General features: G+C 42.7%; 1 protein-coding gene across 3 annotated transcripts in view; it reads right to left on the bottom strand.

Moving 5' to 3' along the window:
• Positions 1-27: 27 nt before the first annotated feature.
• Positions 28-11,750, bottom strand: part of LOC133517158 (protein kinase C-binding protein NELL1-like) — a 92,686-nt gene continuing 80,963 nt past the window's right edge. The window contains exons 12-18 of one of the 3 annotated variants that reach the window (XM_061850340.1): positions 11,055-11,276; positions 8,119-8,226; positions 7,496-7,638; positions 5,215-5,349; positions 4,658-4,798; positions 3,667-3,716; positions 28-1,363 (exon numbers count right to left, since the gene is read on the bottom strand). In XM_061850340.1, coding sequence (XP_061706324.1) covers positions 1,261-1,363; positions 3,667-3,716; positions 4,658-4,798; positions 5,215-5,349; positions 7,496-7,638; positions 8,119-8,226; positions 11,055-11,276 — 902 coding nt within the window. In that variant the 3' untranslated portion in view covers positions 28-1,260. The remainder of the gene's footprint in view (positions 1,364-3,666; positions 3,717-4,657; positions 4,799-5,214; positions 5,350-7,495; positions 7,639-8,118; positions 8,227-11,054; positions 11,277-11,750) is intronic. The other 2 variants (XM_061850341.1, XM_061850342.1) reach the window with 2 other exon arrangements.

Genomic DNA, 11,750 nt, shown 5'->3' with positions numbered 1-11,750 from the left:
GTTACCTAATGAAACAAAAACACAAACTTGAGGATATCTTTTTAATTGTAATTTTTTGAACACAATACAACATGCAAGCATTAAAATGCTTTATGAAAATTAAGAAACAATCATGTCTTTTCTATATTTGGTACCTATTTTTGGTTATTTTCAAAATGATTCAAGTAAACGATTTCTATATAAAGACAAATAAAAACTATAATATACATATTATGAAAAATTTCGTACAACAGCGGCCTATCGAGCACGTCGGGTAACTCGCGCGCTCGCTGCCGTTTGTTTGATCGGCGCGGCGCGCGGGCGCCCGACGCGGGCCGCAGGCGCGGACGGGCGCGCGCCCGCAGCTCACACTACACTAATCAGTAATCGCGCCCTCCGCGCGGCGTGTTCGCAGCAAATGTAGCGACACTATACAATATTCACAACAATAGCTAAATAGTACCGTTATAAGTCTAGTATAATAATTTGAAGCGATCGACGTATTGTTTAAATTTAGAATTCGAAGAGTACCTAAGTTGTAGCGGTGAGAACGCGCCGGGCGGAGGGCTCGGCGCTGCACGAGCACACTCGCACTCGCTCTATCACAACCTCGTGCCGCGCCGCATGCGCCTCTCGCGTGACCTTACACCCTACACATCGACACCCACGAACTTAGTTTTTACAAGCGAAAATCATCTATTACCTATTAATTATTTAACGCTCCCGTCGCGACTAAAGTGTTACAAACTTTGAAATAACAAACACTCGAAACAGTAAAAATAAAGCCGGCCAGACAGTGGCTGTCATAAAAACGCAAACATTAGGTTAAACCGTATAACCTTAACAGAATAAGGTAAATAAGTGAATATTAAACAATAATGTACGTATTTACGACTACCCCGGCCGGCTCGTAGGTGTTCAGGTGCGAGGTGAACGTCACGCGAGTCGGGAGCACGAAATACATCGGCGCCGGAACCGCTCGCTCCACGCGCCGCACTAATTATAATAAAGGCATTTGATCAAGATTCGCGGCACACCGTTCTATAACCTAACTACTCGATAACTCTATAATATTGCTATAACGAAGATAAAATACTTTGATATAATCGACACTATCGCAACCGCGCGTTATAATACAGTATCACATGGCGGTTCCGGGCGCCGCGGGCGGGCGCCGCCGCCGCAAAGTTAAGGCCTCGGCGTGCGCGCGCCCGCCGCAATTGGTTAACATTAGGTCTATCTAGAATAAATAGTCAGGGTTCGGCGCGGCTCAGGGCGGCTCTAGCGCCGCGCGCCGCGGTGCTTGCGGTGCTGCGCCCCGGCCCGCGCGCGCCGCGCCCACGCCGCCGCCAGCGCCAGCGCCAGCGTCCAGCCCGGGCCCGCTCTACAACACGCACGGGTCACTACCGAGGCCAGCTCGGCGTCGGTACCGGCTTACGTGCACCCTAAGCACTTCGAGATATGGTCCAAGTAATCCGGCACCGACAAACTAACCAACCAACGATAGATATTGGCGCCAGAGATGAGGTCACGTACATGACGCAGGCAACAATTGTCAGTAATCAGCAGGATTTTGATATTCTTATTTTGTAACTACCTATACCATGTAACTAAGTTAACTGCAAGATAGGCCAAAAAGTTTCTGAAAGTATTTCGTTAGGTGAATAACGTGCGATTCTAGTAGTTTATGTGACTGCTACATAATAAAAGGCATTAACCCTTTTCCAGGCAGCACCAATCTACAAGGTTTTGATAATTCATTTGAAGACAAGTCACATTTTCCGAAAGTGCAATCTAATTTGAACCTGAAATCGGAGGGCTAAGGTTGATATTCTATTATCGCGTATGTGGTCGATAAATCGTACTATGCCTGGAAAAGGGTTAAAATACACGAGTGTTTTAATGCCTAATTATATACAGTTGCATACACTATTTTATCTACACACATATTATAAACTTTCTATAATATATTCACTAACCTAAATTACAGCCAACGTTGGGGCATCGTTGCTCTCTTGGCGGAACTCGCGGATATGTGGTGGCGTCACCGAAATATGTTTATAGCTCAATTTACACGAAACTATTGCTATAGTTACTTTAAAAACAACAAAACATATTCAATTTTTACTTAAAACTAATTAAAAGATAAACTGTACGTCAAATGGCGGCAAATGAAAACTTTATCATGCATGTCACGCAATCGTAGTTTTTTTTTAATCCAGAGACAAACTAGAGTCGAGGGTCTATTTTCGTATCATTCGATAAAAAGTAACATGCGAGATATGTCAAAATTGTATGCAGTTGATATTTCATTTCGAACAAAAAGGCATCGACTGATATTAGAATAGAGGTCAAATCGAATTGCTTTTTTTCAGAAATGTTCCAAATTTGAATTTCATAACCAAATCGATTTTGATGTAGTTATGAAGCAATTACAACATCATCACAGACAAGAAATTTGTTGTAACAAAACAGTTTATCGTAATGTTGGCCATTATTTACGCGTTTTGAAGGCCTCATAGAGGGTTTATGATATGTGTGTAGATAAAATCACTTTAATTAATATTTATTTTAATTATGCGTTAATTTGTTTTTGTATTAGTAATTAGTACCCTATAGTCTGTGGATCTGTAATATAATATAGCATTATCCAAATGACTTGGGTCCGGTGACAGATGTCATCTTCATACAATTTATAACTTTAGCAAAATAGTTCTATGTGTAATAATACTAATAATTGACCTCAACTATGCTGCCACCTTTACTAACGCCGTCGCGTCTTGTTGACTAGGTACTTGATATCGACTTGCACAAACAGTCATTCCTTTTAATGGTACTATATAATTTTACGCATTCCAATTAAAATTATCATTATCAATGTTTGTGCAATTGGGTAGAACAACATCTTTGTGCATTTACTTATTATGTCTCTTGTAAGGGTTGCTGGTTGGAGATTATACTCATCACCTTCAGACTTGAATGAGAAGTGCTTATAAATGAAGATATTTAAGAAAAATAATGATTACCTATACGTACATGGACAGATTGACACTAAAGTGATTATTTCTATTTAAACAAGTTGCAGTTAGCGCAATCAAAACTACTAAAGTAGCACGTTGGGCACCATAAATGGTTTGGTCTTTTATTTAAGTTATCAATTATTAAAAGAAGTTTCTACTGAAGTGATATTGATGTGTTTCTACTTCTAAACTAGTGAAAAATTGCGATAAAATAAATAAAACTTGTATGCGCCATGTAGATATTTTGTTTTCGAAACATGCTCCGTAAAACTGTTGTATACGCATCAGAAAAAATTAAAACCAATATCACCATGCTCAATAGGTAAATGATGATGATTAAAATGAATAGACATGCAACATAATGATACCTGGAATGGAAGTGTGTTTGACTGTGATTTGTTAAGTATTATACTTAGGCATGATTTCTTACGTAACTTGAAAAAGCGTTCCTTCAAAAAGTCAAATTGAAGCGTCATAATTAAAGGTAGGTATGAAGTTAATTATTAACAAAAAAGAATATACTCAGTTAATCAAGATGTCGAAGGTTCATACCCCCATACAAGCCAATATTTGGGCGTCTCTTAACAAATCCAACCTAAACACGAGCGACAAATAAACACTTGTTAATATAGCAATGTACGAATGAATAAAAGAGTGGGGTGGTTACCGATGCACACAACACGCGAGATTGCTCACCAAAGTAGCACACTGGCCTCCCTGCAACAAGCGAAACGAGGCGATCACACGACCATCTCAAGCGACTCGCGGTTAGTCAGCCCAAGCCGGGGCACTTGTCAACGCAGGTCAGTTACACACATCAAGCGAGTTCCACATGGAAGCGGAAAGGAAGCCATATGCCTCAGCCGCGAAAATAACGTCTCGAGCTACGAGTAATTCATCTGACTCGGACACTGGCATCATTGTTCACCTTAAAAATGTGAAGAACAATTGTATCGCGATCGAAGCTGCCAGCGTTTATCGAATTCGCTCGGAACATATTTTCGCGGTTTGCAGGAGAGAAATAGCGTTTATACAAGTACAACTGAAAGTGATATTAGCATTAGTTTGATACCCTACATACTTACTCAGTTTTCAGTTATCTGCCTTATCCTTTAATCTTTGTTATAAACAGATAGGCCCAGAAAAAGTTAGCTTGCTATAATTATGGTCTTTATCACATGACCTGGACGTCTGGCAGTTATTGTGTATTGTGTTCTTTATGTAACGTGCTTTTTTTTTATGTACAATAAAGTTATTATTATTGTATTATTATTATTATTTATCGGTGGAGGTCAGAGTGGCAAAATAATGTGAGAATTTCCCATCCTCTACTTACGTTATCGTCCCCGTATTAGAACAACTCTGGTACTTTTGATGATTCTAGCGACAGTTCAATACTTTTCAATCTTATTTCCTTTGTTTCACACGTTCCATTTCCCAAATGAGTAAGATATTATGTAAAATTCTTTTCCCAATGACAAATAGATTACAAGAGGTTCAGGCCGGGGAACGGTAAGAAAACTTATATTGGCTGGCGCAGAAAATATTTGAAGAGTTCTCACGACAAACGTTAGACGTTAGCATGCTTCGGGCACGACTAGAGTTTGAAGAGTGTGTGCATGTGTGTGCGGGCAGGCGGCGGGCGTGTGTGTAGGCACCTGGCAGGCGCGGCAGTGCGGCAGCTGGCAGCCGGCCAGCTGCAGGCGGTGCGCGCGCCACGCGCCCTGTCCCGCTCCCTCGCGCGCGCAGCACGCGCCGCTCTCCTCGCACGCCGGCTCCCAGCAGTCCACCTCGCCCAGCTGCAAACATGCGACATGTCAGGGACCTGCCGTACTGGACTTAGTTACCACCACGCATTGTTTACTCGGTAGCCCAATATAAGTATATACTAAACTCGATCGAGCAATACATGACAAAGTATAATAGTGTCACTTTTTATGATTGCAAAATCTGCGCGGAGTTAGCTCAGTTCGAATCAATGAATCAATTGAAAACAGGCCGTGTAAATCTACTTACTCAAAAAAGTATACGCCGGTTATCGGTCCTAGGCCAGTTGTCGTATTCCCACGGATACAACTTATTGGCTGATCAAAACCGAAGCAGAACAGTTTATACAGTTTCATTCATTCACAATATTCACATAACTGCTTTAAAAAAAACAGCCGTGCGACTGGTTTAAGCAGAAAAAGGAATACTTTAAGTGAGTGATACCAACCAGGCATTCGCAAATCTGGCACTGGTAGAGCCAGCGCTCGCCGCTGCGGAAGGTGACGTGGTGCATCTCCTGGTGCCGGCAGTGGAACCGCGGCTCGCAGTGCGGGCAGCATGCCGCCGGCGCGAAGCCCGACACCTGGCAAATACAACACACTCAGTACACAGTACACACTATTCTTAGTGCGCATCAGGTAAAAGCCTATTGGTAAGTTTTATTAATTCTAGTTTGTGATTGTCATGGTTTTTATGCCTTTGATTTTCTAGCTCAACATAAACGTGCAGGCTATAATTTAGATATAGATTTTCACTTCTCTTTATGAGTATAAAGTTCATCTTTAATCGTCTAGGTTCATCTAGGCTGGGAAAAAGCTTTAAATGGTTCTAGCCTCCTGATGACCCACATCCTACAGTTTTTTTTTTCTTTTATACTACGTCGTTGGCAAACAAGCATACGGCTCGCCTGATGGTAAGCACTCTCCGTAGCTTATGTACGCCTGCAGCTCCAGAGGAGTTACATGCGCGTTGCCGACCCTAAATCCCCCCCCCCCCCCCCTCGTTGAGCTCTGGCAACCTTACTTACCGGCAGGAACACGACACTATGAGTAGGGTCTAGTGTTATTTGGCTGCGGTTTTCTGTAAGGTGGAGGTACTTCTCCAGTTGGGCTCTGCTCTAGATCTGGAATGACATCCACTGGCTGTGCCCTACCACACAAAGCGAGATGAAATTCACAATGCCCATACCTCTCTTTTGGACGTAGTTTAAGGACGTACCCGGGTCCAGTACATAGGCCCAATTAAGTTTTGACTCTCTGTCTATTTGACAGAGTTGAAATTAAGCTGGCAAATATTGAAACCCAGTCGTCAAGAGGCTAGTGCATAAAGTGAAATGAAAACATCTATTAAGACCCTTATTGGTCTTCCGGCTCATGCGCCATGTTGATAGTTAGCCTCCTGATCCCTTGTTTTTAGCTCATGACTATTGTTTAAAGTGTAATATCTATAGCTTATTATACAGTATAGGTACTAATGGAGAATTAATCTTGAAACGTCTTTAACCATCATTTTGGAGTCAACGGCCGGGGTAAAGTCCAGCAAGCGCTTTTCAAGAGCTAATAAAATCACGGTACACTGTCTTGTAGACGTGTACTAACTAACCATATAATTTTAGTCGTATTTAAAGCTCCTAACACCTTGATACTGGCGAAATAGTCCCAATGAACTGAAGCCATAATAATAATGACCCTTATGTACTTGACAATAGAGTTCAAAACTTGCCAGACAATACTTATGTACAATAAGTGTTTACATAAATAAGTATTTACATACATACAATCACGCAACGGGCATGATCAGGGCGGCGTGTACCCCAGCACCATAAAATACGGTTTAATATGTAACATTTTCTTCGGAATATAAGTGAAAAGCAGTATGTACGCTATCTATAACTCTATCATAAATAGGTATACATTTTCTTTATACTACGTCGGTGGCAAACAAGTATACGGCCCGACCGATTGTAATCAGGCTCCGTAGCCTATGGAGGCACGCGCGGCAGCCGCCCGCCTCGCTCCAGTGCGACCCGTCCCGCTTCATCTCGCCCTGCCAGCAGCATCCTGCGAAATATTGTCTAGCCCTGCCAGGGGGCCAGCAGGCCGCCGCCGCCAGAGTGCTACCTACGAAGTGGAGTTGTCGTGGTCGCAGGCGCAGGGCGCGCGGCGACATGCGGCCACTCCGCGGCTGCAGGCGCACGCGCGGCAGCCGCCCGCCTCGCTCCAATGCGATCCGTCCCGCTTCATCTCGCCCTGCCAGCAGCATCCTGCGAAATATTGTCTAGCCCTGCCAGGGGGCCAGCAGGCCGCCGCCGCCAGAGTGCTACCTACGAAGTGGAGTTGTCGTGGTCGCAGGCGCAGGGCGCGCGGCGACATGCGGCCACTCCGCGGCTGCAGGCGCACGCGCGGCAGCCGCCCGCCTCGCTCCAATGCGATCCGTCCCGCTTCATCTCGCCCTGCCAGCAGCATCCTGCGACATATTGTCTAGCCCTGCCAGGGGGCCAGCAGGCCGCCGCCGCCGGAGTGCTACCTGCGAAGTGGAGTTGTCGTGGTCGCAGGCGCAGGGCGCGCGGCGACATGCGGCCACTCCGCGGCTGCAGGCGCACGCGCGGCAGCCGCCCGCCTCGCTCCAATGCGATCCGTCCCGCTTCATCTCGCCCTGCCAGCAGCATCCTGCGACATATTGTCTAGCCCTGCCAGGGGGCCAGCAGGCCGCCGCCGCCGGAGTGCTACCTGCGAAGTGGAGTTGTCGTGGTCGCAGGCGCAGGGCGCGCGGCGACACGCGGCCACGCCGCGGCTGCAGGCGCACGCGCGGCAGCCGCCCGCCTCGCTCCAATGCGATCCGTCCCGCTTCGTCTCGCCCTGCCACCAGCATCCTGCGACATATCTTTTTCGTTATCATCATTTTTCATTTGGGTTGTCAGGTTGGCAGGTCAGAATAGCAGGGTTTTGAAAGAGCCATTTGGATTTTTTCGTTTCGCAAGTGGACTTTTCAAACCCGACTGTTAATACACGACCGTCCGACCGTCAGAGAAAGGGAAAAACGCGGAGCATCTGAGCTTACGATCCTCAATTATAGTTGACAGATTTAGTGCCAAGAAGGATAATTATGAATGAAGTTGTCATTGATATGTTCAAGTAGTACACCATCAGCATCATTCATCAGCTGCGCAAGTGCACATGAAGTAGTTATGCCTCGGTCATGTACATCTTCCAACCGTTAAAATTTAAGTCGGTTAGTAAAATAGTGTAAGAAGAATTCAATGATTTGATGGCTGAAAGCTTAATTGCGGGTTCGAGTGTTTATGGTTTCTCAAGATATTATTATTATTTCGGAGGTACGCGGAGGTACTGACCTAACTCGCAGTCGGGCACTTCGCACTCGCAGCTGAAGCCGCCGTCGGTGTTGACGCAGCGCGCATGCTTCGGACACGTGTGCTCGCCTAGCGCGCACTCGTCTACATCTGCAACAACAAGGTGAATATTCAAGCGTTTGTCTCATTTTTAGTTTCAACAACCTATATAAGCTGCAATATTTCATGACCATTTTGATTTAATGAATAAAGTTTAGGTGCTCGCTGTACAATATTTAATGAAATTGTGCCTATTTTGAGTTGGATCCGATCTACCGATATCGATAAGCTACCGATTTCAATAATTTTTATTTTATTTGAAAGATGGTGCCTTTATTGTAATCTCATAGGAATTTCAAATATAATAAACACAACGGCAAACGGGATTAAATTGCAAATTAAATTACAAAATGTTTTTTGTTAATAATTTTTTTTTATAATTTTTTATTTTTCCTGTAATCTTTATGACAAAGTTATTATTGAATAAAAATTTCATAATTTTTCATTCGTAAACTTCGGAGATAAGGCGGGGGGGGGGGGTGTATTTTTTTTCACATTTTCCTTCATAAGTCAATTTTTTTTCACTATGAAAAATGAAGATGATAATGATATTTTCACTATGGAGTTGGACAAAACCAAAACGAATATGAAACTAAGTGCATTGCTTCCAACTTACAAAATATTCATTTGGTTGCATAGTAAAAATAATTACTTCATAAGTCAGAAACACGCATGTGACACCCGTAATATAGCAACACCCATAGACTACGAAGACCGCTTAGCGTTGCTTGTTAGTCTCCGTAGGCTACGGTGGCCAAAATTGAGAAAAAACTGGCCAAAAATTTAATTTAGCAAGTAGCAAGTACCAGGGCCTCATGAGTCACGAGGTATCGCGGACCGGCCGGCCGCGGCCCGGGGCGGGCCGGGCGTCTAACAAGGTATGCTCGCGCGTCTTGGCTATATACTTTTGCTTTGTTTACCTAAATTAAGATTTATTTTTGTTGACTCGTAGGAAAAATATTGTATGCAACGTTGTATAAGTAGGTCAAAAAATGCTCGTGGCGTATTCCTTTACAATGTTCGCCTACGCCTTCGGCTCCGGCTCACATTGTAACTCACGCCACTCGCCTTTTTTGACCCTTCTTATACAACTGTTGCATAAAATACTATTATAATATAATAAAATAACTCAATTCTTACGGAAAACATATTTTAGTAGTTATTTAGGTATGTATTGTAATTAAAAATTGGGACTTTCCCTTCATTTCAACCTGTATCGTCACGATAAAATCGTGACGGATAACCACGATAAAGAATAAAAGCGTTTTTTGTTCATTTTAGGTATAGTTAAGTCCTTTCAAGTAAAATTAAAATTTTAAGAAATGTCGATAGTTTATCGATATGATGTTATTGTATTATATTATATTTGGTTGTAGTTGTTAAGTAGCACCGCCTACAATCTCTCTGCTTTGCATAAAGGTTGACTGGTAGAGAATGCCTCATGGCATTAAGTCCGCCTTTTGTACTATAAGGTTTTCTTTTGTGCAATAAAGATTAGGGTCCCCCTAATAATTAATCTGCGATACGTAATTGAATAGGTAATAATTCAATATTAAATACAATAGTATAAATACCCGTTATAGCGGAAACACTTTCTATGTATTGTATGTAAGTCGATAGTGAAGCTTTTAGCCGATTTTTCTCGCTGACGAAACAAAATAAAATATTAAAATGTAATTTCCCTTGTTAAAATATGTACGATTTTATCTCGGTTCGATATTATTCCATACATAAATCTTGCTGTTTTGTAAATAAAAATATACAATGACATACGTTTGTTTACTTTTCATTAGACAGGTATCTATATGTAAGGTTTGATTGCCATATAAAATTGATAATGTTAGTTCCCATTTCTGCCACGGCTCTTCTCTTTCTGCACAGACTCTATGTAACTGTACATAATAAGGGATTAAAATACTCGTGTGATCCTTTTAAGAAACTCATTTCGTTTGTTTCATAAACCTGCACTCGTACTTTAATGCCTTTCATTATGTAGCTAATGTTGGTTAAGCCTCGAGTCCTTTGAGACTTTCGAGTTTTGAAACTCAGAAAGCAGGGGCTTTGAAACTTGACTCAGTTTTCCAGACTCACATATAAAGTCTAAACTCGAGTTCTTTTCAACTTGTTAGCGACTCGAGCCTTTTGTGGGGACTTGAGTTCTTTTCAAAGAACTCTCAATTTTTTTGTTTACAAAATTTCGAAATAATAATAATTTCTTTAAGTAATATACGTGGATTAGGCACACAAGGTCTTTACTTTTATTTTTTTTAAAGTAGTAAAGTAAAGTATTTATTTATTTCAGTACATGGATTGATAATGGGCATAAATATTAGGCATAAGAGATAAGCAGGTACTCGAATAACATAAACAAGGACTAAATTCTACATGGTTCCTACACTAGGCAAAGCCTGTCCTGTAGGTAGCCAACAAAATTTATTTATACATATTTTATTTATACATAATGTCTTTACTTTTATTTAGGTTAAAGCTATGAAATTGTTGCCGGAGTCTTTATTCGGAGGCTCGAGTCCTTTTGAGTTCTCTTAATAAAGACTCAATTAATGACTCGCCTAAAAACAAGTCGAGTTCTTCAAATTCAGACTCAAAAGACTCGAGTTCCTACCAACACTATACTGTATGTAGCAGTCACATAAACTATTACTTATTTAGAAAATTAAAAGCAGTAGCAAGATATCGTAAGAATCTGTCAAATTTTAAGAAAGGAAAATGTATAATTTTAATTATTTCAAAAATCGCGCACATGTCGCAATTTACAAGCGCAGCGAAGATATGTAGAACAACTTTCCTCAAATGGGTAAGCACACTCTGAATAATATTTTCGATTTTTTATACCCGAATAGCCAGCAAAAATGAGTCACCTTCACAGTGGTCCCGCAACGGGTCTTTCCGGTATCCGGCGCGGCACACGCAGTAGTAGGAGCCGGGCGTGTTGACGCACTCGGCGCGCGGCGCGCACGCGTCGGGCTCGCGGCACTCGTCGCGGTCGCGCTCGCAGCGCGCGCCGCCGAACCCGCCCGCGCACGAGCACCGCTCCGGCGCCACGCACGACCCGCCGTTCAGGCACCCGCCCGTGCAGATCGCTGGAACCGTTCGTCCTCTATGTAGGTCGGTATCAATAGTAGATTATTACAACTAGGGAATGCTCCCGGTGTTGAGTTTGTATGCCGGGAACCGGGAATTCCCGGTTCCGGTACTGTGTTTATATAGAAAATCAGTATCGGGAGCACTCCCTAGTTAAAACCAAGGGATGAAAAGCACTCATTTCAGTCGAAGTTGTTTGGCGCTCGAACGCAGTGAGAACGCGCGCCGATAGTCGAGACTGAAATGGTGCCTTTCACCAGAGTTCCAAGGTTTTCCCAAAAAATCCAAATATATTCCAATTAATCCAGCTTTGATGATTCATTTGAAGACAAGTACGTAACATTTCCTGAAAGTGTAATCTAATTTGAACCTTAAATCGGAATGCTAAAGTTGAAATTCTAATGGCGCGTATGTGGTCGATAAATCGTACTATGCCTGGAAAAAGGTTAAACACTCAACATGAGGAAAGTGAA

Source organism: Cydia pomonella, chromosome 4, assembly GCF_033807575.1.
Source record: "Cydia pomonella isolate Wapato2018A chromosome 4, ilCydPomo1, whole genome shotgun sequence".
Classification (NCBI taxonomy): Eukaryota; Metazoa; Arthropoda; class Insecta; order Lepidoptera; family Tortricidae; genus Cydia; species Cydia pomonella.
The sequence above is the reverse complement of the archived record's forward strand: the minus strand, read 5'-3'. Positions and strand labels throughout refer to the sequence as shown.